At 45.5% G+C, this 26,934-nt stretch overlaps 2 protein-coding genes and 1 long non-coding RNA gene across 3 annotated transcripts; 1 reads left to right on the top strand and 2 right to left on the bottom strand.

Moving 5' to 3' along the window:
* The first annotated feature begins 9,526 nt into the window (after window positions 1–9,526).
* Window positions 9,527–15,346, top strand: LOC123132218 (DEAD-box ATP-dependent RNA helicase 10). Its single transcript, XM_044551992.1, has 14 exons — window positions 9,527–9,747; window positions 10,168–10,381; window positions 10,467–10,590; window positions 10,688–10,757; window positions 11,303–11,365; window positions 12,124–12,198; window positions 12,826–12,945; window positions 13,326–13,367; window positions 13,486–13,560; window positions 14,060–14,206; window positions 14,359–14,496; window positions 14,594–14,705; window positions 14,786–14,874; window positions 14,983–15,346. Exons 2-14 carry the CDS (start codon window positions 10,189–10,191, stop codon window positions 15,106–15,108), a joined length of 1,374 nt encoding a protein of 457 aa, XP_044407927.1. The 5' UTR covers window positions 9,527–9,747; window positions 10,168–10,188; the 3' UTR covers window positions 15,109–15,346.
* LOC123132219 (uncharacterized) lies at window positions 15,253–15,962 on the bottom strand. The gene is made up of 2 exons (XR_006464567.1): window positions 15,731–15,962; window positions 15,253–15,647 (listed from the first exon to the last, which is right to left on the bottom strand). It is a non-coding gene; the product is annotated as an uncharacterized lncRNA (long non-coding RNA).
* A 2,309-nt stretch (window positions 15,963–18,271) lies between these two features.
* Window positions 18,272–21,937, bottom strand: LOC123130358 (premnaspirodiene oxygenase). The gene is made up of 2 exons (XM_044550272.1): window positions 21,440–21,937; window positions 18,272–19,866 (listed from the first exon to the last, which is right to left on the bottom strand). Exons 1-2 carry the CDS (start codon window positions 21,893–21,895, stop codon window positions 18,793–18,795), a joined length of 1,530 nt encoding a protein of 509 aa, XP_044406207.1. The 5' UTR covers window positions 21,896–21,937; the 3' UTR covers window positions 18,272–18,792.
* Window positions 21,938–26,934: the final 4,997 nt, after the last annotated feature.

The following is a 26,934-nucleotide window of genomic DNA, read 5'->3' as shown; positions in this document are numbered from 1 at the left end:
GCCGAAAACGCATTTTTCCGGGTTGAGCTTGATGTCGTATGTTCGGAGGTTATCGAATGTTAGCCTCAAGTCGTCTACTAGAGATTCGACATGTCTTGTTTTAACGACCACATCATCTACGTATGCCTCCACTATTTTGCCGATCTGGTTTGCCAGACATGTCTGAATCATGCGCTGATATGTTGCGCCCGGCGTTTTTGAGCCCGAAGGGCATTGTGTTGAAGCAGAATGGGCCGTATGGTGTGATGAATGCCGTTGCGGCTTGGTCTGACTCTGCCATCTTTATTTGATGGTAGCCGGAGTATGTGTCGACGAAACACAATGAATCGTGTCCTGCGGTAGCGTCGATAATTTGATCGATGCGGGGGAGGGGGAAGGGATCCTTTGGGCAAGCCTTGTTAAGGTCTTTAAAATCAACGCACATGCGCCAGGATTTGTCCTTCTTTGATACCATTACCAGGTTTGCTAGCCAGTCCGGGTGTTTTATATCTTTGATGAATCCGGCCTCCAATAGCTTGGCTAGTTCCTCTCCCATGGCCTATCTCTTTGGTTCGGAAAAACGCCAAAGAGCCTGTTTGACTGGCTTGAATCCTTTTAGGATATTTAAGCTGTGTTCGGCCAGCCTGTGTGGGATTCCTGGCATGTCTGAAGGGTGCCAGGCGAAAATGTCCAAGTTCTCTCGTAGGAACTCTCACAGTGCGGCGTCTACATCAGGGTTTAACTGTGTCCCGATGGAAGCTGATTTATTAGGGTCTGTTGGATGGACCTGGAATTTGGCTATTTCGTCCGCCGGTTTAAAGGAGGTGGACTTGGATCTTTTGTCGAGTATCACATTGTCCCTATTCACCGTGGAGCGCAGCGCAGTCAGTTCCTCAGCCGCTGGGGCTTCAGATAGCGCCTCAAGGGCCAGTGCGGCTGTCTTGTTTTCAGCGCGGAGTGCTATGTCCGGATCACTAGCGAGAGTGATGATTCCGTTAGGCCCGGGCATCTTGAGCTTCATGTACCCGTAATGGGGTATTGCTTAGAAGATTGTAAACGCTTCCCGCCCTAGCAGAGCGTGATATCCGCTACTGAACTGGGCCACTTGGAACGTGACCTCTTCGGACCTGTAATTATCCGGCGTGCCGAACACCACATCTAGTGTGTTTTTTCCTATACAACGCGCTTCCCGACTGGGGATTATTCCTCTAAAGGTTGTGCTGCTTCGCTCGATGCGGTTCCAGTCTATTTCCATTTTTTGAAGAGTTTCCTCATAAATGAGGTTCAATCCGCTGCCGCCATCCATGAGTACCTTGGTAAGACGAAAGCCGTCCACTATTGGGCTAAGGACCAATGTGGCTGGTGCTCGGGCTGTTTGGAATTTAGGTTCATCACTGGCGTTAAAAGTAATAGCCGTGTCACTCCATGGGTTTATTGTTGCTACTTGGTAGACTTCGGCAAGGCTGCGGAGTGTTCTTTTTCGCATATTATTTGATGCAAAAGTCTCGAAGACTGTTAATGCCGTACTGGTGTTTCTGGGGTGGCTTTCTGTGGCTTCTGGAATTAGAAGATCTTCGCCAATTTTTGCCACCTGCCGGAGTATCCAACATGCTCTAAGGCTGTGAGTTGGTGTGGCGCCCTCTGCACTGTGAATTTTACAGGGTACATTAATCCATCTTTCCAGTACGGTTCCGTGCCCTGTAGAGGGCTTTTGCTTTTTGGTGTTGAACCCGAGTGTCTGGCGATGATGCACCCTTTTATTTCGGACTGGGTTTGTATTCAGGGCTGGATTGTCCCAAAAATTTATTTCGGTTTTCCAGGCGCTTTCCATCACATAGTACTTTCGTACTATGGACGCCAAGTCAGCGAAGCGTGTAATATCACGGCGACTTATGGCGTTGAGGATTCCCTTATCCGTGCAATTATTGCAGAAGAATGAAATTGCATTTTCCTCGTGGCAGTCCTTTATCCTGTTCATAACCAAGAGGAATCTGGCCCAGTAATGATGTACTGTTTCTTCGGGCTCTTGCCTAATTTGGGATAGATCGCTTATGTACGGGTGGGTGGGTGGAATCAAATCCGAAACCTCACCCAATCTGAGACCCAGAGGCCAAGGAGTTTCCGAACTTGGAAGTTTGGATTCTTGGATGCTGTCCAATGAATCTAGCCCGTCGCCTGATTTTAAGTTCAGGTCTTGAGTGATGTCCTCCCCTCCGCGAGCATCCGGCTTGGAGGGATCGGAAATCCGGACATAGCTAATCCTTAAGATAGATGAAGGGTCGCCACACTGTCCCTCTACCACGGCAACGTGATGGGTGACCTGGGGAGAGTTAATCTCTCTCAGATCGGGTTTAGGCCCAATCTGGTCGTAATCCGTAGCGACTCCCAGGGCGGCGATGTGATCCAAGAGCTCGTTTAGGGAAGAGAGCTCCATTGGATCCAGCTGCTCGACGAATTCCGAGCTGATGTGAAGATTGCTTTCGATGACCCGAGAGGTCATCATCGGCGCAGCAGCCGAACAGGTGGTCATAAGGAAACCACCTAGCCGGAGAGTTTGGCCGACAGCCAAAGCTCCCTTAGCAATGGTGCCGTCTTTAAAGACGGGATGAGGCATCCTTCCTGATGGCGACGACACAGAGGAACTCTCAATGAAAGCACCAATGTCGGTGTCAAAACCGGTGGATCTCGGGTAGGGGGTCCCGAACTGTGCATCTAGGCGGATGGTAACAGGAGACGAGGGACACGATGTTTTTACCTAGGTTCGGCCCCTCTTGAAGGAGGTAAAACCCTACGTCCTGCTTGATTAATATTGATAATATGGGTAGTACAAGAGTAGATCTACCACGAGATCAGAGAGGCTAAACCCTAGAAGCTAGCCTATGGTATGATTGTTGTTCCTACGGACTAAAAGCCTCCAGTTTATATAGACACCGGAGAGGGCTAGGGTTACACAGAGTCGGTTACAATGGTAGGAGATCTACATATCCGTATCGCCAAGCTTGCCTTCCACGCCAAGGAAAGTCCCTTTCGGACACGGGATGAAGTCCTCAATCTTGTATCTTCATAGTCCAGGAGTCCGGCCGAAGGTATAGTCCGGCTATCCGGACACCCCCTAATCTAGGACTCCCTCAATGATCTTGCCCTTGGTCATGTTCTTGAGGACGAGGGCCTCCATGTTGTTCTTCGGAAGCGTGTGGGCCTTGGGTTGGTGATGGTTCCACTTGAGTGGAGCATTGTCCTTCTCCTTCGGCCACAAGGGGTTCCTCAATGGGTAGGATAAAACCAACACCCATTCTTCTTATGGCTTGAGGAGGAATTTCATCACTTACATCACAAGTGCCACTTTGCTCCACTTGGGAGCCGTTATTCTCATCAAACTCCACGTTACATGTCTCCTCAATAAGTCCCGTGGATTTATTGAGGACACGGTAAGCATAAGAGTTTGTAGCATAACCAACAAATATGCCCTCATAAGCTCTAGCCTCAAATTTAGACAACCGAACACCTTTCTTGAGAATGAAACACTTACACCCGAACACCCGAAAGTACTTGAGGTTGGGTTTGTTACCGGTGATTATCTCATATGGAGTCTTGTTCAAGCCCTTGCGGAGGTAGAGCCGATTGGATGCATGACACACGGTGTTGATGGCTTTGGCCCAAAAGTTGTACGGAGACTTGAACTCCGCCATCATGGTCCTTGCCGCATCCATCAATGTCCGGTTCTTCCTCTCTGCAACACCATTTTGTTGAGGGGTGTAAGGCAAGAAGAACACTAAGAAACTCATCCAAGGTGTAGTTCTTGAACTCTGTGCCGTTGTCACTTCTTATTGTCAAGATCTTTGCATTGTGTTGACGTTGTGCTTCATTTGCAAAGTCAATAATGGTTTGTTGGGTCTCGCTCTTCCTCTTGAAGAAATACACCCACGTGTATCTTGAGTAGTCATCCACAATCACCAAGCAATACTTCCTACCTCCAAGACTATCGAAGGATGGAGGCCCAAAGAGATCCATGTGAAGGAGCTCCAAAGGCCTCTTTGAGTAAATGATAGTCGTGGGAGGGTGAGCCTTCTCATGTAGCTTTCCTTCGATACAAGTACTGCAAGCACGATCTTTAGCAAAACTAACATTCGTTAGTCCACGGACATGGTCCCCCTTGAGAAGACTTTGCAAAGATCTCATATTGACATGGGCTAGACGGCGATGCCAAAGCCATCCCACATCAACTTTAGCCATTAGGCATGTCACAGTCTTAGTGGGTCGCTCCGAAAAGTTAATCACATATAGACCATTCTCGACATGCCCAACAAAGGCTACTTTAAGAGTCTTGCTCCACAAGAGGGCCACGGTATTGATATCAAATAAAGTGGCAAAGCCCATGATTGCAAGTTGACGAACGGAAAGTAAATTGTATGCAAGGGACTCAACAAGCATGACCTTCTCGATCGTGAGATCATGAGAAATGACCACCTTGCCAAGTCCCAATACCTTAGAGGATGAGTCGTCACCCCACTCGACATTGGTGGGCATAGATGGAATGTTGTGCACGTCCACCACCAAGTCCTTGCTTCCGGTCATATGATTTGTAGCTCCGCTATCGAGCAACCATGATCCCCCACCGGAAGCAAACACCTACAAGAGATTAATGCTTGGTTTTAGGTACCCATTTTGTAATGGGTCCTTTGATGTTAGTAACAAGGGTCTTTGGAACCCGAATAGACCATTCAATGTATTCATGAGGAGAACCAACGAATTTGGCATAGACATGCCCATCACTAACATGGCATAACACATAAGAAGGATTAAAGTCGCCGGCTTTGATGCGAGGAGTGGCATTTCCCTTTTTGACAATGCCACCCTTCTCATTGTTCTTCTTCTTCTCCTCGGAGTCACTCTCTCCCTCCTTCACAAAGGTTTGCATGAGAGGAGGAGGTCGTTTGGTCTTGTCATTCTTCTTCTTGTTCTTGGAGTCGGGCACGTACCCAACCCCTTCCTTGGCCACAACTCCCTTTTGGTTGATCAAGAGGTCATTGAGGTTCTTTTTGCCTTGTATGCAAGTTGCAAGACCTCTCTCAAGTTGCCCCTTTAGCTTAGCGTTCTCCTCAACGAGACGCACATGCTCACAACACAGGTTAGTAGCATTTGCATTATCAATTAACATCATGCGAGGAAAAGTGGCTTTTTCCTTGGTTAGCTTTACTTGAAGTTGATCGTGAGACTCTTTGAGGCTAGCATGAGCACCCTTCAAGACCTTTTGAGCCTTGTCAAGTAGATCAAACTCCTCTTTGAGTCTAGCAATATCAACCTCAAGTTCGGTCTTCTCGGAGTTTAGCACATGAGAAACAATGAGGACATGATCATAATCTTTCTTTAATTTAGCATGATCAACGTTGTGTGACTCCTCAAGAGCCAAACGAAGACCACACTCTTCCTCAAGAGCATTGGAAAGATCTGAAATCTCATCGGCATAGTCACGACTATGCGCTTCCATCTTAGTGATGGTGTCTTCGTGAGCCTCGATCATGTCATTGGCTTCACCAGTTGTTCCAAGAGAGCAACAAAGTGCTTCTTGGATTTTCCCTTAAGTTTGTCCATAAAGGCCTCAAACTCATTTGCCTCCACATTCGCTCCCTCAAGTTCATTAATGCTATCCATCGGAGAAGGATGATTAATGATGGTAGTTTTGATGTTGGGGGTTACCTTGTTGGTGGCTTTAGCCATGAGGCATTTGGCGGTGATGCTCTAATTGGGTGAGTCGAAGAGGGACACCCGTGGAGTCGTTGCAATGGCAATGGAGGCCATGGGAACTGACTCATCACCTTCATCATCGTCGTCATCCTCATTATACTCTTCTTGTACCACCAATGCCTTGGGAGGAGTCTTCTTGGTGAAGTTGCTCTTGTTGAGGAACGACTTGGCCTTGTCCTTTCGGATGAGCTTGCCACCATTGTCTTCCCTCTTCTCATACGGGCACTCCGCAACAAAATGACTCACGTTGCCACAATTTTAGCAAGTCCTTGCACGTTGCTTGCTCTTCATGCCACTTGAGTTGTTCTTGTTAAAGTTTGGCCTCGAGTTTTTCTTGCTCCAAAATTGCCTTGAAGCGAGTGCCATGTGTTCATGATATGCATACTTCGTATCCTCGGGGTTGCTCTCCTCTTCTTCCTCTTCTTCTTCTTCAACGGAGAGCTTGGCCTTCAATGCAAGATTGGGCTTCTTTGCCCTCTGAGAATGAAGCACCGCATTGTCGGCGGTCTTGTCCAAAATGTTCATGGCCACAAACTCATCCAACACTTCGCTTGAGGTCAAAGTGTGGAAATCCGGTCTTTGACGAATGACGGAGGACATGGCCTTGTGGTAGGGCATCATTGCCTTGAGGAATTTGCGCTTGATCCAATTGTCATCCGTGTCCTTGCTCCCGTGATCTCGGAGTGAGACCGCGAGTTTGGTTACTCTCCGATAAATCTCACGAGGTTCTTCATCTTCTTTCATTGCAAACTCATCGGCCTCATCTTGCACCACTTCATAGTTGAAGCGTTGAATGCTTGCGCTTCCCCAGTAGAGGGAGACAACACAAATCCCTGCGTCTTTGGCCAAGGCGAAGGGCCGAAGATGAGGTAGGTCTTCGGGTGGGATTGCATCTTGAATGATGAAGAAAGCATTCTCATTGAATTGATTATTCGCGGCTTCTCGAGGAGTGAAGTTGCTTGGATCATGCGGATAGAAACCTTCTTCAATGATTCTCCAAAGGTTAGTGTTCACATGATTTAAATGACGTTTAAAGCGGTAAACCCAAGAATCAAAATCCTCATTTTCACAATCTTAGGGGGAGGACCGGCATGATTCAAATGAGTGGAAGGAACTGGTCCACCATAAACAAGTGATGGTTCCACATGAGCAAAGATGCCGGTGCCATTTTTACCACTAGAAGAAGGAGCCTTTTCACTACTAGCTTCCCCCTTGTCAGAGATAGCATCCGCCACCTTGTCGGTGGGGTCACCCACTTTCAACGGTGCGGTGGATAGTTTAAGCCCCTCAAGAAATTTAGTAAAATGCTTTCAACCTCGGTCGTCATGGAGGTTTTCAATGTCTCCAAGGCCACATTGAACTCCTCACGAGAGACCGAGGTTCCCCCATCGCCCGTAGACAAGGTCGGATTCACACCGGAGTGTTCCTCCACACCGTCTATGGTATCAACCATACTCTTTGGACGGTAAAGTCCTTAATAAAGAGACGAGGCTCTGATACCAATTGAAAGGATCGATATGGTTGACTAGAGGGGGGGGTGAATAGGCAACTAACAATTTTTAGCTTTTCTTTACCAAATTAAACTTTGCATCAAAGTAGGTTGTCTAGATGTGCAACTAGGTGAGCAACCTATATGATGCAATAACAACAAGCAAACAAGCAAGGAAGAGAAGTAACACTAAAGAGCTTGCACAAGTAAAGGTAAGAGATAACCAAGAGTGGATCCGGTGAAGACGAGGATGTGTTACCGAAGTTCCTTCCTTTTGAGGGGAAGTACGTCTCTGTTAGAGCGGTATGGAGGCACAATGCTCCCCAAGAAGCCACTAGGGCCACCGTATTCTCCTCACGCCTTCACACAATGCGAGATGCCGTGATTCCACTATTGGTGCCCTTGAAGGCGGCAACCGGACCTTTACAAATAAGGTTGGGGCAATCTCCACAACTTAATCGGAGGCTCCCAACAATACCACGAAGCTTCACCACAATGGACTATGGCTCCGTGGTGACCTCAACCGTCTAGGGTGCTCAAACACCCAAGAGTAATAAGATCCGCTAGGGATGAGTGGGGGAATCGAAAATCCCTTGGTGGAAGTGTAGATCGGGGCCTTCTCAACCACTTCCGAGCAAATCAACAAGTTTGATTGGCTAGAGAGATAGATCGGGCAAAAATGGAGCTTGGAGCATTAATGGAGCTTGAGCATTAATGGAGCTTGAGAGGGAAGAGGTGAGTCAACGGGGAAGAAGGGGACCCCCTTTTATAGTGGGGGCAACAATCCAACTGTTGCCCCACCAACCAGCCCCGCACAGGGTGGTAGTACCGCTAAGGGGGGGGGTACTACCGCTGAGCCAGTGGTACTGCCGCTCCAGCTAGCGGTACTGCCGCACAGAGGAGAGAAGCAAGGATCTGGACCCAGCGCGGTACTATCGTGGTGGTAAGGGCGGTACTACCGTTTCAAAACGGTACTACCGCCTCTACTGCCGCAACTAGTGCCGCAAAACCCGACACGAGAAAAAGAGCCCTCGAGTCGAGGCGGTAGGAGCCAGACAGCCCAGCGGTAGTACAACTGCTTGGTCACCGGTGGTACTACCGCTGCGGAGCGGTACTGCCGCTTGTGACCCTTCGGCGATACTACCGCTGGGTTGCGCGGAGAGAAGATCTCTCCGTCGAGGCTGAGGACGAGGCGGTGGTGCCAGGCAGGCCAGCGGTAATACTGCTGTGGAGTCATCGGCGGTACTACCGCTGCGGAGCGGTACTGCCGCTTGTGACTCCTCAACGGTACTACCGCTGGGTTGTGCGGTACTACCGCTGGAACCAATACATGACACAAAAAGAGAAGAGATCTCTCCAACGAAGTGGAAGAGCTTTGAGGATGAGAATCTGATGTGTACGTGTTGATTCCACCCAAGCAATACCCCAGCGGACCCCCTCTTGATAGTACGGTGCCCTCTACGCAATTAGTCCACTGAAAGATAAACGAAAGAGCTACACCATCTTGAATGACACTCCGAAGGGAAGAAAACGTCTCGTGCCAAGGATGAATCTGTGAAATACTCAAAGCACACGATTAGTCCGCAAACATGTTGTCATCAATCACCAAAACTATATCGAGAGAGATATGCCTCAACAACTTACGTATCATAGACGTGATAACTTACTTAGCCTGGGCCTATTAACTTTTGACCCTGAAAAAAGTCGTCGAAACATACCAACATGGGATCTAGATTCGAAGATCTCGTCGCGACGAATAATTTATGTGAAAATAGTTTTTCAATCAGAGCTATGGTTTGTGCTACAAAACATTTTAAAGTTTGAATTTCAAAGAAATCTTTGATGGCATCAGTAGTTTTGTTTTTATATGCATGCATATTTAACTATGCAGCTGCAAGCTACCGCGCATGTATGCAGGATTAGCGATGACGACTTTACATGCAAAGTCGTCATCGCTCATCCTGCATACATGCGTCTTTGCAGCGATCGTTCGTGCCTATAGCTAAAATCCTGCCGTCCGGTCGTTAGCACAGTCCTAAACTTTTTATAGGTTGGTGAACATTTTTCTATATTACATTTTTTAGAAAACTTTTCCACATTACGTGAATAATTTAGTTAATTAATTAAACACTTGTTGAAAGTACTTTGAATTTTTTAAAAAGGAATAAACATTTTTTGAAAGTATGCTACGACCGTGGCTGCTCATATTACAGGGCCAGCCTGCCCAAGTGACTGGGCCGATCAAGCCGGTCCACGAGGCAAGGCAACCCCTTCCGCTTCGTCCGCTGGGGTTTATGCCGCCGCGCCGACTCCGCCGCCGTGTGCGCCAAGTCCTTTCTCCCCTCGCATAACCACTGCGTCCGCGAGCGGCAGCCCTTCTCCTCCAAAATTCCCCACCCGACCGCCGCCACGACTCGATCTCTGCCACCGGCGCGCACCAGAACTCCGCGACACCGCTCTTTCCCCCGGCCCGCACCTCCGCGACGCCGCGCTGGACCTCTCCCTCTTCGGAGCTCGTTCTCTGCCTGCCCAAGGTGAGCCTGTGCTTTTTTATTTTGAGAGAACCCAAGTTGAGCATGTGCTGGATGTGGATGTGCGTGCAATTCGGCTGTGGCTGTGTGTGCTTCTGGGCTGTCTATGTTCATGCCGGTAGATGTGTGTGATGTTCCTGCTAGCCTAGCACGTGCTAATGGCAACAAGAACTAGCACACCGCTATGCATATTATATCAACGACATAAAACTGCTATCTATATGACAGCGACACATAAAACATGTTCATAAAACCATCATGTCCACTTATTTTGCTATGCCTGTATATGAATATGACAGGACACTTCTATCATGCGAGCATTTGTTTAGGTTTGCAATGTCCACATTTTTGTTATGTATACGAGAGCACTTGCATGTTATGTCCACTTCATAAATCTACCGTGCGCCACGCCACGCCTCGCAGAGCAAAACCACGCTCGTAGCCATGGATAAGGTGGATAAGGTGGTCGCCGGGGGTGGCGAGGTGCAGCAGTCGGAGCCGGAGCCAGAACCGGCTGCTGAGCCGTCGACGTTTGCGGAGCTGGGCATCTGCCCCAAGCTGGTGGAGGCGTGTGACGCCATGGGGTGGAAGCAGCCCACGAAGATCCAGGCGGGGGCCATCCCTTACGCTCTCAAAGGTACCAGCATCATCTTCAGCCATGTATATGTGCGATTTTGATGGTCGCGGATCGCTGATATATTCGAGTTTGGTTTTGGGTGCAGGCAGGGACCTGATTGGTCTGGGACAGACGGGGTCGGGGAAGACAGGTGCCTTTGCGCTGCCGATTATCCAGGCGCTGATCCAGCACCCCCAGCCCTTCTTCGCCTGCGTCATGTTGCCCACGAGGTCAACTTCTTACTTTCCTTTCTCCTTCTCGTGACACATTTTCTTCTCGGTAGCTTGTGTCTGTGTGGGAGCTTACCGTGCGGCTGTGGTGGTTCAGGGAGCTAGCGATTCAGATTGCGGAGCAGTTTGAGGCGTTGGGGTCAGCGATCGGCTTGGTTTGCTCAGTGGTAAGTGGTGTTGATACAACTCACTCTTTATTTGTTCTGATATGAATGATTTTTCAACAACTAATTGGGATGCACATACTGGAATATGCTTCGTGTCCTTGTGCTGATCATACTTCTCATTTAACTAACTGTTGTAATTGCTAGTTGTGAATTGTTGGCTACTCCCTTTGGTTTGGTTAGATTGAGGGTACTTAAGTTTGGCGAAGCCAAAGCATAGTGAATCATGGTTGCATCTATATAGTTTTAACTTTTAAAGATCATAACTTCATTGCATAAGCTTGTTGCTGTACGAGCCCATGCATACCGACAATTTCAATGTTTGTTGATGACCTTTCTCCTCCACTATGACAAGACTGCTTCACTATTCTCTTTGATATTGCTTACTTCTTCTTAATATAATTTGATGAAATTTGCTGTCTTCTTTTGCATTAAGATGTTTCTTGGTGACCATGCTACGACTTACTCAAATCAAGTATCCATCATCGTCCATGAGATTATATATTGAGTTACATTAATCATTTTCAGTTGAATTTTCCCTTTCCCAGCTTGTTGGAGGAGTTGACCGGATGCAGCAAGTGTTATCCATTGCAAAACGTCCACATATTGTGGTGAGTATTCTCTACCCAATCCTAACCTAAGACAATATAGGTTCAGGATGCTTTGTGCTTTGAAACTGCAAGCGAGGTTGAATATGTAGGACATACATGTTGATTTGCTCGGGCAAAAATCCACACTCAATCATCAACACAGCTCCTTTTAATCCTAGAGCATAAAAGCTCTGACATCAGTATTAGCATGTATTAACTCTTTGGACTTTAGAAAGACCCTTTCGGCCAACCTGAACCTTCTCCAGTTAGCCAGCTTATTGGGCCTTTTAACTTAGGTTACCATCTCTAGTAATTCTGTTTGTGAATACACTTCAGGGATTTATTGATCGATAATATATCTGAAGTTAATATACTCCTTCCATTCCAAAATATAATGCATATAGATTTTGTCCTAACTCCTAAGTCCAACTTTGTCAAGTTTGACAGTTTTTAGAATTTTTTTAACAGATACCATATCCATATGCACTATATTTTGGAATAGAGGGAGTATTATAAGCACTTTTAGTTTCGAAAGCCACTGTGATGACAAGTGCATCCTTATAGACTCTAGATGCGTCATTTCACTGAATTTTGTATATGTGGCTTCTAGAGTCTAGCAGACATGGGACTTGGGTATTCAAGATAAGGCCAAGACCTTCCATTGCATACACCAGTCACAAGTAGCAGACAAAAAGAGCTTTTATTCTCTTCCATGACATTGGAAAACTGTCTTTATCAGGACTTGGCTTGTTTTATGTATCATCTCCTCCAAAATGCAGGTTGGAACTCCTGGCCGTCTTTTGGACCATTTGAAAGATACAAAAGGTTTTAGCCTAACTAAATTGAAATACTTGGTACGCATTCTTTGCATTCTACCTTTTTTTTTTAATTTGCATTATCTTGCTGTTGCATTTATACCTATATCATTCTGATTGTTGGATGTCGCGTACATGATTTTGGTAAGTTGAATTTTCACTTTGACAGATGAAAATCATACCTGGTTGTTACGGATAGAACCTTGCATTATATAATGGAGTAATGTGCAATGTGTAATATATAAAGGTGGCTTCTCACAAATCCTTCCTCACCTGTTAAAGTGGAAACTTACATTTTCCAGGCAGTGCTATCCTGTATTATGCTAACCATCCAATATAATCAGATACTTTTTCATTTTAATTACTTGAAGCCTGTTTTGTCAAACTGAACCACCCCAACGCATGTGTTATGAACTAGCAATACATAAATGAATCAGTAGTTTTCCATATGCTTGACTGGTTGTTGTAATAGTTTCTTCGTTGTAAGTAGAAGCAATGTGCTGTAGTTACTGATCATAATGTGGTGATTAAACTCTTCGGGACCTTCATTGTCAACTATTTCTTGACATAACTAGCGTATACCTCCACAATTTGGATCAACAATACCAACTAGTTTAATCCTCGATGCTTTTATTTTGACGTGTGCCCAATCTTCTGGTTTTCTAGGTACTTGATGAAGCTGATAAATTACTTAATTTGGAGTTCAAGGAATCACTTGATGAGATTCTGAATGTCATTCCTAAAGAAAGGATAACCTACCTTTTTTCAGCGACAATGACCAAAAAGGTTGGTGGATACCAAGGCAGTTTTTTTATTATGGTTTTTCTGATTCAGTGAACCACACGAACGAAAAAACATCAATAATCTGCCATTGTTGTATTTATCAGATTGATGTGGCCTTGTTTACCGCTTTGTTTGGTGATTACACTGTGAAGTCTTGAGATATACTGCAAAAGTTGACAGTTTGTGATATATCGCACTGATTCTGCTGAACTGAGCATCTCTTTGTATTTCTAGGACTACTACTTGAACATGCTCTTCCAAGTTGCAGCAATGATGTTTGTAGTCATGAATATCCTTATTTTTCTAATTGGTGCTTCACGGCTTTGCTACCTATGTATTTTTGTTTGACTGAATACAGAATAGCTTACGGGTTTTCTTTGCAGGTAAGCAAACTGCAACGTGCTTGTCTCAGAAACCCTGTCAAGGTAACCATTCTTCTTTGTAGTTTAGGCATTCAATAAGGAGCAAAACGTTAATACAAAAGGACCTTTTTCGGAGCCTTCTTACTCTTACTAATAGAAGAGGAGGTTTTTTGGGGAACAGATTGAAGTATCCTCCAAATATTCTACAGTGGACACACTTAAAGAAGAGTGGTACTTCGTTCCTGCAGATTACAAGGTTAGTTCTTGTACTTATTAATATAATATTGTATTTAAGAAGTGCAAAGTTCCGTTTCTTTTTCTCAATACCAGGACCTGTGTGATAAATTGCAGGCCTGCGTTATCTCTTTGGACTTCTTTTAACAGAAAAATCGCAGTAATGATTAAGCCCATGTTGAAACCCTTGGACCGAGATTCTCCTACATTTAATAAACAATCCTGATAAAGAATCCCGATGCTTATACCCTTGACTTCAGGAGATTAGTTTAATTACATACATGCTCTGTTTTTTTTGAAGCCCTGACCGTAGAGCAATTGTTCTATGGTAATTTTCTATTAATAATTGTGAGTAAGTTACAAGGAGAAAGGGAAGAAAAGGAGAAAAAGAAAGAAAAAACAGAAAGAAAAAGCAGAAAGAACAATACATGTTCTTTTTTTGAGATTATATTTCTCTATTCACCATCAGTGGTTGGAGTACTGATTTCCCTTTATTGTTCGTTTGTCATTTTTGGTTTCAGGATTGTTATCTTGTTCATGTTCTGAATGAGTTGCCAGGGAGCATGACCATGATCTTCGTGCGGACCTGCGAGTCAACAAGACTCCTTGCTCTCACTTTAAGGAATCTTGGTTTTAAAGCTCTCTCTATCAGTGGCCAGATGAGTCAGGTTTTCTTTCTTAACTTTTCTTTAGACAAACAAAAGTATTTTGATTTCACCATTCAAATTATGCAGCCTTTTGAGGAGATATAAGTGAGATCCATCTTGGACATGTTAGTTTTCCCACCATAAATAATTTATTTTTTCATTCTCTTTATCAGGACAAAAGACTAGGCGCTTTAAACAAGTTCAAAGCAAAGGAATTCAACATCCTTATTTGCACCGACGTGGCAAGCCGTGGTCTTGACATTCAAGGAGTTGATGTGGTTATGAATTATGATATTCCAATGAATTCTAAGGTTTTCTATCTTATTCAACGGATATTGCCTTTATTGTCGAGAACATCATGCATTTGTATTGTCATTGATTCTAAATCTTGTACCGCACCAAATGCAGGATTATGTACATCGGGTCGGTAGGACTGCGCGTGCAGGGCAATCAGGATATGCTGTATCTTTTGTGAATCAGTATGAGGGTCTGTGGTTTAAGATGATCGAGGCGCTCCTTGGTAATAGTTTTCCTTGTTGCTTGTATCCCTTGCACACATAACTGGAGATTTCTTTCTGAAGTCATCACCTATTTTCGCAGGAAAGGAAATTCCTGTCCGGACGGCAGACGCTGATGAGATCCTGATACTTCGTGAGCATATATCCGATTCAAAGAGGATTGCACTGATGGTATGTACTCCACGTAGCAATCAATTTAAAGTGCCCACAATCGTCTTCCCTAAGTGCTGTGGCAGCTGCACCGACACCAGTTACCATTGATTTGTTATTATCTGACAGAAACTGAAGGAGGACGGTGGTCACAAGAGGAGGAAAGCGGAGGACGAGGATAAAGAAGAGGAGGAAGCTCCAAGAGGTCGCCACCGAAAACCGAGGTCTTTCAAGAAATCAAAAGGGCGGCGATAGCATCTTGGAAGAACCTCCTGCCTCGAACAGTGTTACAATCCGTATATATACGAGATACCACTCCACCTTGCAAAGGCTAGTTACAAAGTTTTCTCGGTAGTTCGTCAGATGCGGCAGCCATATTAGTTCCTTCAGTGCTATCTGTGTTAGAAAGTCAGGACACTCTGAGCAATAGCTATTTCTCTGCTTGACACAAAATTTTACGTCTATGCTACATGAAGATTTCACTTTTACATCAGACCCGTCCTTCTGTGGATGAACTCTGTCCACGGACTGGTTACGTCTAAGCTATTTCTTCCCCTGTGCGCCAAACGGAGCGCGATGCAGAGTCGTCGGTTCTTCGCAGCCGGCGATGTCGGAAGTTGCTTTTAGATGGAGAGGTCGCTGCTTCTGAGTGCGCGCGCGACGTCGCCGGCGACGGTGAGGCAGGAGGAGACCCAGCCGAGGAGCACCACCCACACCGTCTCCGCCAGGCGCGCCTCCATCTTCCATGGCACCATCGCATCCAAGAGCAACACAACCTGAGAGGCACCTCCCTTCTGCAAGCATCGCCCTGAATAAAGGCCCAGAAAACCCAACGGGGAGAAGAAAATGAAGAGAATTGAAGAGAGTAAAAGCTTACCCTGATGATGCAGAACCTTCTTCTCCCTGTTGGCCTGATTAAGAAATAATGGAAGCTGAAGGAATTGGTGTAGGCAGGGACCCTGCAGGTAGACAAGAAGAAATAGCTTGACGGAAGATGCTGTAGCCATCAGCCCCATCACCCATCCCTTTCACCTTTCAATCCGTCGCAGCAAATATCTTCTTTCTGCTATAAAAATATCAAGCTCTATGCGCTGTAAACTGCAGAAGATATCCGGCTGCTCAGGGCATGTAAAGATCTTAGAGCTATCTCCTACCAAAAATTCCAACCCACGGGTGTGGAAAGTGACAGTGAATAAGCCGAAATATCTGGTATGTGTACTTAAGAAAACACCTATATATACAAAGTAGACATCCAAATTAAAATGTAAGTGGATGATAAAATGCTAAAAAAAATCCAACACATAGGCAGCTTTTTTTTCAATTTTTTTTGCCTTCTATGCTAAAAACTGACATCTTCTTCCGAAGAAAATGGCATCCCTCTACAACTAAAACTGACAGGGAAAACATTTGTAAATGTCATCCCTCCTAGCGAACGTTCCACAGATACTGTGGTCCTTTATTTTACAAAAAGATCAGATATGCAACTATATTGTGAAGCAAATGTGGATGTCTATTCAAATACTAAGGGACTGTTCGGAGTCCCTCTGCTCCACGCTGCCGCTCCCGGAGCTGGCGGAGTTTTAGTTCAAAACTGCGGAGTGAGTGAATCGGTACTCTCCAGATTCCTAAAATCCAAGAAGCTGGTGGACTGCCGAACAGCTCCTAAGCTACATCACATTTTGAGCCTCCTGGTGCGTTGTGGTCCGTGGTGGCTTATGGGCCGGCTTGCAAGGGTGTGTCCTTGGTTGAGAGTAACGCACACCTACATAGATGTAATATATGCGTTTCACAAAAAAAACATAGTTGTAATATGCCGGATGGTTTTTTCGGTTTTGAGAAGGTTCTAGAAGGTATTGCCTGTCTTATTTGTTTTTCTTCCTTTTCTGAGTTTCCTCTACCGGTGTTAGTAAAAAAATGGTTTTTACATTTATTATTATTTATTTTCTGTTTTCTTCTCTTTTTCGTTTTTTATTTTCTCTTTTCACATTTTAATTCATGAATATTTATTAAAATTCGTGTAGATTTTCTAAAATTCATGAATGTATTTAAATTCAATATTAGTTTGGAGTACACGAACTATTAAATTTTGTTAACATTTTAAAATTTGTGGACATGTTTAAATTCATGCATGTTGTTTGAAATCTATGAACAGTTTTTAAGTTAATGTTTTTAAATTCAGAACAGTTTTAAAATTAGTGAAAATCTATTGATTTAGCGAAGTTTTCCAAATAGAAAAGTTCATGAACAGCTAGTATGCGTCGGCGTCACTGTCGTGTTGCGTATCGTGCTGCAAGTTCATGAAGGAGGAGGTGCCCCCGACGATCTTGAAGGTGCACGAGTGCCTCCTTCATTACCTCGCTGCAGCGGTGCCTCATCCTCATCGTGGAGCAGCGGTGGCCCCACTAGGATCCAATGCTCTCAAGTTCTTAACAAATATTTGAAGCAAATCAACACAGAATAAGTCCAGGTAAATGTCTCCTCGAGATCTTTGGTAGTTTGAAGGTTTGTTGTTCTTTAGAACAACAGTGGAAGAAACACCCGAGTTCCCCATGGAATCATCAAAGATCTGAAGAAGATTCTTGTGGAAGGAAGGCCTAAACACAAGCATTCAGCAACCAGAAATTCAGATAACTACAGTGCTCTAAATTCATCATCAGGCTACTGTAAATTCACCATCAGAACAAAGCAAAACATGTAAACAAACTGAAATGAGAATACTGACCTAAGGATTGAAAGTTTCTTGCTCTGTGCAACACTAGAGTCAATACTGTAATACAAAAATTTGAAAACAATAAATACATCATGAGGCTACTGTAAATCCATCATTAAGCTACAGTAAATTACACAAAATAAAGAGGCAAAAATTACTTTGTACTTGGTCTGAATATTAAACCTAATAAAGACTGTAACTGCTTTATCTGTGCACTGTAGAAAAAGACAACAACCAATGAAACCTGTACTATGACTGCTGAATTCAGAGATTACAATATGTACTACACAGTAAAATCAGGAACATAGAGGATAGTAAATCCATCAAGAATATATTTACCTACTAGCATTAATGTAGAGGATACAACTGTAAAATAGGTTGAAGGCAAAAGATACCCAGCAATCAAAAACCAAAAGGACAAGCAGAAAACTACTAGGGACCACAGAAATGATCTTCTTCACTGACTTAACCCCAAATACAGGGACAGAACTATAAAAAAAACTAGGAGCCATACTTCACTAGAATGTAGGGGCCTGACTTCACCTTACATACATAGAAATACAAAAAGTTGTAAATAAAAAAAAATGAGATTCCTCTCTTACATGTAGGGCCATGACTTGACCAGACATAAACAGACACCAACTCAACTGGGGCATCAGTCAAGTCATCCAAACATAACAAGAGCCATGACATATGGGGACAGTGAAGATCCTTTTCTCAATGCAAGTAAAATAGCAACCACGTTGGTAGAAATGGTCACAAAACATAACAAAATTTGATGTTTGTTATGTAACCAAGAACTATTTGTCTGCAGGGTACATTTTATTCACTGAGTTGCTACAATCAGATATCTGTTTTGACTTTTGAGGTAATGCATACAGTATGCAAAACTGAACTACATAGTTCAGTTGAAACATAGGACAAACAAATTATAAATGATTTTTCTCTACTGAAACAGGAACAGTCGACAGTAAAGAGCTTACTCAACTACCCAGGCGCACAACATGCTACAGAAAGCAAGTTCAGTGATACAGGATTGCACAACCGTGTAACTGTAAGTTACCTAGAGAAGCATGTTATGAACTAAACTTTTATTACCTAGAGAAGCATGTTATGAACTAGACTTTTATTACCTAGAGAAGCATGTTATTAACTAAACAATTTGGGAACAAAGATAACAGAGACAACGAAATCAAAAGGAAAAAAAAAAACTCGCAGGTACTCCTATATTAACACGCAGACTCGGGGACGAATGGTGTGGCACAGAGCCGCAACGGCGACTTACGGCGTAGGCCGAGGCCATCCGCCTCCGTCATGTCCACCACGGCGACGCCCTCTGGCAGAGACCAGTCAAAGTGGTAGCAGAGCTGCACGAGCGCCATCTGCAGGAAGGGGAGGCTGTACGAGACGCCGGGGCACATCCTCCGGCCAGCCCCGAACGGCAGGAACTCGTAGCTGCTCCCCGTGAAATCGACGGAGCTGTCCGCAAAACGCTCGGGCTTGAACTCCTCGGCGTCGTCCCCCCAGTACCTCGGATCCCTCCCGATGGCCCACGCGTTCACGATGACGCGCGAGCCCGCCGGAATCACGTACCCGCCGAGCTCGCATGCGTGGATGCTCTCCCGGGGGACCAGGAGCGGCGCCGGCGGGTGCAGCCGGAGGTTCTCTTTGATGACGAGCTTCAGGTAGGGGAGGCTGCCTGCATCGATGTCGCGCTCGCTGATGGCCGTCCTGCCGGGAAAAGCCTCTCGGAGCTCGCGCTGTAGCTTGCCCATCACCCTCGGGCTCCGCATCAGCTCCGCCATGCCCCAGTCCAGCGACGACGATATCGTGCCGGTCCCGGCCACGAACATGTCGACTATGACGCCCTTGATGCTGTTGGTGCTCAGGCGGTGCAGCGGCCCGCCTTTCTCCTGCAGGCCGATGAGAACGTCGACGAGGTTCTCCTCGACGGCGGCCGGCGCGCCGCCGGACCTGGCCTTGTCCTGCCGGACGCATTTCCTCTCTGCTATGACCTCGTCCAGGCTTGAGTCGATCGTCCCGTGGACGTCCTCCAAGGCGCGGCGCATGCCGGTCGCCCTGGCGAGCACGGACCGCCATGCCGGGAAGAGGTCGGGGATCTTGAAGCCGCTGGCGAGCGTGACCCCGGTCTTGACCGCCGACAGGAACTCCCGTGCGTTCCTCTGCTTGTTCCCGAAGGACGCGCGGGAGATGATGCTGATTGCTAGGCCGGAGAAAATCGCGGTGGCGTCCACCGGCGTCGATGGCCCGACCCCATGGATGTCTTCTACCTGATTCTTCACCTGTACATGGACAACAGGCAGAAGAGTATATTAGTTCTCTGTGGTGGATGTCACTTGTCATACACTCAGCAGTCAGCACCGGCAGCTTAATTTATTTCTTTACACGTTTGAACGAGACTGAAGCAGCTGTCTGAATTTGTCTGCTACGTACTACGTCACGCTGGATCTTTTTCCACGTGTCTTTTACTTTGCGGCCGGTCGTTAGTACTCCCTTCGTTTCAAAATAGAGTAAGTGCATATTTTGTTTTCGAAAAGTCAACATGTCTATGTTTGATCAAGTTTAAGACAAAAAATTATCAGCATCCCCAATACAAAATTAGTATCATTAGATTCATCATAAGCATACTTATGTATTTTGTTTGTTCAGTATTTTACATGTTGATCCTTTATCCCAAAATCTTGGTTAAACAATCTTTGACTTTCGAAAATTCAAATATGGACTACATTGTGAAACGGTGGGAGTAGTAAGTTAGTAGTCGCACTTGAGCAATCATTATTGTTGACTTGTAGCACCCAGATTTTGTAGCTTGAGATATTGTCTGCCGAGGCGTTTTCCTTTTTAATCTCCTATCTAGCACCATGATTTGTATTACTATTTTCTGCATTCCAATCCAAATGAATTAAAGTCCTAGTTTTATCTTTAGTCAAACATAATTAAATTTGATGAAGTCTACTGAAAAGTGTGCCAATGTTTACAACACCAAATTAATTTTATTAGATTTATCAACCTATTAATAAGTTTTCACACATGTGCTATCAAAAAACAATCCATGCAATATGGCTTAACTACACTTGCAAATAACTATGTGGCACACATTGTAAGCAACGCAAACTTGATGAAAACAACACCTGCAAAGAGACTTCATCTAAATGTTTTCTCATGTGAAAATAACCTTAAAGCCATGTGCTGTTGAAAATGTTCTCTTGACTTAATCATAAGATTATTTGCACCAAAGAGAACCATTAGATGATTTCACCCGCAAAAAAAAAGATGGTTTCAACCTTCTCTTCTATTTTTTATTTTTTGCATGGCAAAAGGCTCCACAAAGGATTCCCTATTAGGTACGCGAAGCAATTTTTTTCAGAGCTAAAGCATACATATAGCAGTCAGGGTACGTACAAAACCGGCAGAAATGCAAGATCAAAACTACCCCTCAGTTACATAATATAAGGTGTGTGATTTTTTTTCAAAAGTCAAACTTGTACTTGTTTGACAAAGTTTTTAGGAAAAAATATCAGTATCTATAATATCAAATTTGTATAGTTTAATCCATCATAAAAAATATTTGCATATTTACTACTCCCTCTGTCCACTTTTATAAGGCCTTGAAGACATTTCAGACATGATGCAAATTAGCTCATTTTTAGTTGTCTGAAACAATTTATAAAAGTGAACGGAGGGAGTATTAGGTATTGATATTTCACTCTATATAATCTTGATCAAACTTATAAATGTTTATTTTTCATAAAAATCGATGCACCTTATATTCTAAAATGGAGGGCATAATTCGTAGCTAGTGGTGCGCGTGCATGCATGTGTATGCGATTATTTGGTGAAGATCGGCTGACGTACCTCCTGCTCCCTGATGTGGCGGAAGGAGAGGACGCGGCTCGGGCTGAGTATCTCGGCGGCGCAGAGCTGCCGGAGCTTGCGCCAGTAGGTGCCGGAGGGCGAGAAGAGGATGTCGGTGTAGCTGTAGAGGACGACCTCGCCGACGAGGAGCTTGGGGCGGGTGGCGAAGCTGGCGTCGTGCGTCCTGAGCACCTCGCGGGCCATCTCCCGCGACGACACCACCACCAGAGGGGTCTGCCCTAGCTGGAGCATCATGAGCGGGCCGTGCACAGCCGCCAGGTCCCTGAGGGCGCGGTGCGGGAGCACGTTCAGGAGGTGGTGCATGCTGCCGATGACCGGCAGCCTCCACGGGCCCGGCGGCGTCCTCGCCCTCGGCCGGACGCGGAGCTTGAGGACCTGGAGTAGCACCACCGCGACGACGGAGAGTATGATGGATTGGTACAGGAGATCGGCCATGGCCGGTCACTCTGGCCTTCCGTCTAGAGCTGGAACTGTTTAGCTTGGTGCCTAGCCTAGGTGTACACTTGGACTTGATCGAGCTGCTCTGGGCATGCAGCAGGGTGTATCCGGCCGCGTATATAGAACCGCCCGATGGCATCTGCGAGACTGCGACCAAGGTGGTGGCCAGCTCACGGGTATCTGATCTCAAGTGCTCTCGCTTCGCATTGCTACGACTTCGTCCATCACCAGCTAATATTGACTTTCTGTGCTCCTGTTTCGCGATTCTAGCTAGCTAGCCTGTTCATTCAAGCAAGGTCCATTTGACTAAGACATTGCGCCACGACCGACGAGTACGCTATAGCAGCCGCCACCCCTCCCAGAAGATCTAGGGTTCCCACACCCCGTCACCCTTCGTAGTCTTGTGCCAGTTACGCCGATGGGGAGTGCCGGTTACGTCTTGTGCGGGTTACCATAAATATTGTCACATAATTTTTGCCACACTTGTCTTAGTTGAGTTGATCAAATTGTTAGCCACTTTGACTTGACTAAGAGAATCTTGCCACACTTTTTATGTCTATGACATGTGGGGTTCACTGCTCATAAAAAATCTTTGCCTTAGGTGTGGCTAGAACCAAACACCTACCTAACTTGGTCAAATTTGTCTAAGATTAGGCATGGCAAAGTGTGGCAAGGTGTGACTGGAAACCAAACAGCCCCTTAATCTACGGGTGGGAGCTGTAGTTTTTCCCTTTCTTAGAGCTTCAAGTACTTTGATCTTTTTGTCGCTTTGGCCCTTCCGACGGCGGTGACGGCAGGGGATGCTTAATAATGGACCCCCTCCTGCCTCCAGCTTCTTATACGGTTCCAGCTGCTCATGAGATGTTGGATCTTGTGACGAGATCGGATGTGGAGGTAGGTCTGCATTGTCCATCGCTTCGTTTTTTTGGGCGGTGGCGTCGGCGGTGTGCAATAAGATCTCCCCCAACTCTTCTCCGACTTTAGTGATGCGTGCATTGTGGATCGAGCAACTGGACAGAATGAACATGATTGCCTTTTCCTGTGTGGTCAATGCAGGGGGAGTTGAATTTGTCCTTTTGGGGTGGTTCTTCGGCGCGCTAGCGCCAATTTTGATATTCCGTTGATTTGGACGGGCGTCTAAGTGTGATCAACCTGACATCTTCTTCTCCGAGTCATGGAACCTTTACGATCTACGCTGGAGCTTTTCAGCAGAGATCGGTGACTCTCCCAGTTGCATGTGTGGATACTAATGTACTGTTCTAGCGACGCCCCGAAACTCCACCGGACGACTTTGGGGTGGCATCGGCATGCACTTGTAGGATGGAGAGATGGAAGATTCTCACAGGACTAGATGGTATTTCTTTTCCTTCTGTTTTAGAAAAATAATGCAAGTGTTTGATTTATTTAGAGCGTAGCTTTACTCGTTCCCAAATAAGAAGTCAATGGACGAGGAAAAAATTATAAGCAAAACTTAGAATGAAATTAATTAGTCAAAACATGTTGAGTCTGTCTTACAGCAGTCAACGACGGACAAAGTCACGGTATTCTGGTCGTCTTTTCTTACTTGAGACAGGTCAAGTTGGGAAGTAACTTACGGACAAGTTGAACATTTAACTTAAGCCGAGTCATATGGTCTACTGTCAAAACATTTAACTGTTTATTCAAACAAAATTCATTGGATTAAGTCCTTACACGACGAAATAAAGGCAACCTGGATTACAAAACTGATAATAAGGCACAAAGGTCAAAATGTTTTCGGTCGTCCTTTATTTCAGCCACACATGCCTGCCAAGTCAAAGTATTGGGGGAGGAAATAAACGGCGCACAAGGCAAACATATACGTAAGCCGAGTCATGACCTTCTGTGTAAATTGCAATAGCCGACGTATACTGGTGTGCAGCCTCCGTCTCTGATGTGCGCCATCTCCAGTCTCTCCACGTCTTCGGAATTGAAAGTTGAGAGGGAGTGGAAGAGAATTTTCAATCAACAAAACTAAAAGAAGCGAGAGCAAGATTAGTTGTCAAACTATTGGACTTGCAGCATCAGCGACCGATACTTAACCTCCATCGCTAATTGATTTATATGTGGTCGTGATCGAGAACTAGTATAGTATACGTTGGGCCAGCTCCCATCGGCGACGGTTATGCTCTGATGCGCTGGTCTTATAAGGTCTTAGCACAATGTCTTCCCGACCGTCTACTGTAACAAGGTTTGTCCGGCTCCAGTAAAGGAGGGGCGATGACGAAAGCGCGCCTTCGGCTCGCTCGAATGCTTGTAGTCGTCGTTAGGTGGTCCACGAACATGGTTGTAATTTTTATTATCTTCGTTGTTCTTTGTACTGTCAACATTAAAGATGAATAAATTAGAAGTTTCTCGCAAAAAAAAATACATGCGCACAGTATACCATAAAAGAGAGCTTCCTGGTGGGTAAGTGCTAGTTATCGACTGCGGAGGGGGGAGTGCGGGGGGGGGGGGGGGGGGGGAGTGAATAGGCAATTTTGTTGAAAGTCTTTGAAACAAGCAATGCCTTCGAAGACAGACAACCAAATAACATCTAAACAGGATGCGACGGAAGATAAACTACACTAGCTAAACTATTATCAAGGAAACAATGCAAATAAAGCACACAGACAGATAGCTGCTAGATAGAACAAACCAGAATAAAAAGACGGTATGGAGCCAAATATGCAATCAATGGCAATCAGGGTTGTATACAGCCGCGTATATATAACCGTCCGACCGATGGCATCTGCGACCTAAGGTGAGAATTGCACTATATACATCTTCTGCCGTGGCCGATGATTTCCTTTTTCGTGCAACGTAGCCAGCTCACCGGTGTCTGATCTCAAGTGCTGTCTCGATTTGCATTGGTACGACTTCGTCCATCACCCGCTAATATTGACTTTGTGTTCTTCTGCTTCTCCATTCTAGCTAGCTAGCCTGTTCATTCAAGCAAGGTCCATTTGAGTAAGACCTTGCACGGCGACTACGCTATAGTAGCCGCCGCTGAAGATGGCAATGGACCCTCGAAACCTGGACCACCACGGGTTTTTACTCTATTAGAGCACGGGGATGGACGTCTTTCTAACTCCGTAGGGCTGCTGTTAGGTAAAATATAAAACTCAACATGTTTCGCGGGTTCGAATCCGTTTTAGCAATAATCGAATCTGAAACCCGCCATACCCGTCAAAATACCTAGCATCCAATGATCCATCGATTTTCACCCATCCACTCCACTGATCCAGCTCAACACCTGCCTCGATTACACGACTGGCCCAGTTGCCCAGCCCTAGGGCCCCAAAACCCACCATGTCCTTCAAAATACCTAGCATCATGTTTTGCTGCTTAAATATGTTGATTTTTGCGGCTGCTATTGTTGTAATATGCTCCTGTTTTTTTTTTGAAAAGTTGCTATTTTCGCTGACTACTCACGGGAATGGGTCCCCGCTGGTTCAGAAAACCCGACGGATTTAGAGGACATGCAAAAAACTGGCCCCGTGAACAGGGACGAGGACGGGTTTGCGGTTTTCTCACAGGGGCGGGTTTGGGCAAGTAAAACCTGGCGGGTTTCATCCCCGTTGCCATCTTGAGCCGCCACCCCTCCCAGGAGATCTTGGGTTCCCACACCCTGTCATATTCGTCGTATTATGTCGGTTATGCTGATGGGGAGTGCGGAGAAGCCACAATTAATCTACGATGGGAGTTGTAGCTTTTCCCTTTCTTGGAGCCTCAAGTAGTTCTCTGATGTTCGACGCTTTGGCCCTTTCAACGGTGGTGACAGGGATGCTTAATAATGGCCCCCTTCGGCTTCTTATACGGTTCCAACTGCTCATGAGACGTTGGGTCTCGTGACGAGATCAAATGTGGAGGTAGGTCTTTGTTGTCTATCGCTTCATTTTTTCAAGCGATGGAGTCGGCTTTGCGCAATAAGATATCCCCCAACTCTTCTCCGACTTTGGCGGTGTGTGCATTGTGGATCGAGCAACTGGATCGAATGAACATGGTTGCATTTCCCTGTGTGATCAATGCAGGAGGAGTTGAATCTGCCCTCGTTGGGCAAGTAGTTCTTCAGCACACTAGGGCCAATTTGAATATTTTGTAGACTCGCGCGGGCGTCTAAGTGTGGTCAACCTGACATCTTCTTCTTCTCCGAGTCGTGGAACCTTTACGATCGACATTGCTAGAGCTTTTTAGCAGAGATCGGTGACTTTCCCAATTGCATGTGTGGATACTAATCTATTGTCCGGAACTCCACCGGCGGCAACTTTGGGGTACCATCAGCATGCATGCGCAGGATGGAGAGATGGAAGATTCTCTGAGGACTAGATTGTAATTTTTTTCTTCCATTTTCAAAAATTAATGCTAGTGTTTGATCTACTTAGAGCCTAGCTTGACTCATTCCCAAATAAAAAGTCAATGGACGACAAAAAAATTATAAGCAAAACTTAGAATGAAATGAGTCAAAACATGTCGAATCTACATTACAGCAGTCGATGACGGACAAAGTCACGGTATTCTGGTCATCTTCTTTTTTACTTGAGACAACTCAAAGTTGGGAAAGAACTTACCGACAACTTCGACATTTAACTTGAGCCGAGCCATGGCCTACTGTCAAAGCCTTTAACTGTTTATTCAAACAAAATTCATTGGATTAAGTGCTTGCGCGACGAAATAAACGCAACCTGCATTACAAAACTACAAGAATGGGCAAAAAGTCAAAATATTTTCGGTCGTCCTTTACTTCAGCCACACATTGGGAGGAGCTGCACGCGGCGTGCCAAGTCAAAGTAATTAGTCATCAAAATACTGGACCTGACAGCATCAGCGACCGACAATCAAATGGACCTGTAGCATGGCGTGCAGGAAATCCAAGTGATTGTGCGTGCGCCCATAAAACGTTGGAGCGGGTCTAGGCCCCCCATCTGCAGTATTCTGGAGACTGAACAAAAAGGAAAAGAGCCCACAGAACAACTCGCCGGAGCCGGGCGTACGATAGCCGAAACATACGCGTAGAATAATGTTTCTGGAAATGAATT

The sequence above is a fragment of the Triticum aestivum genome, chromosome 6A, assembly GCF_018294505.1.
Source record: "Triticum aestivum cultivar Chinese Spring chromosome 6A, IWGSC CS RefSeq v2.1, whole genome shotgun sequence".
Lineage (NCBI taxonomy): Eukaryota > Viridiplantae > Streptophyta > Magnoliopsida > Poales > Poaceae > Triticum > Triticum aestivum.
The sequence above is the reverse complement of the archived record's forward strand: the minus strand, read 5'-3'. Positions and strand labels throughout refer to the sequence as shown.

Coding starts and splice junctions, on each gene's coding strand:
- LOC123132218 (XM_044551992.1), top strand. CDS start 10,189: ATGGATAAGGTGGATAAGGTGGTCGCCGGGGGTGGCGAGGTGCAGCAG. Junction 10,382..10,466: donor CATCCCTTACGCTCTCAAAG/GTACCAGCATCA, acceptor TTTTGGGTGCAG/GCAGGGACCTGATTGGTCTG. Junction 13,368..13,485: donor GTCTCAGAAACCCTGTCAAG/GTAACCATTCTT, acceptor TTTGGGGAACAG/ATTGAAGTATCCTCCAAATA.
- LOC123130358 (XM_044550272.1), bottom strand. CDS start 21,895: ATGGCCGATCTCCTGTACCAATCCATCATACTCTCCGTCGTCGCGGTG. Junction 19,867..21,439: donor GCCACATCAGGGAGCAGGAG/GTACGTCAGCCG, acceptor GTCCATGTACAG/GTGAAGAATCAGGTAGAAGA.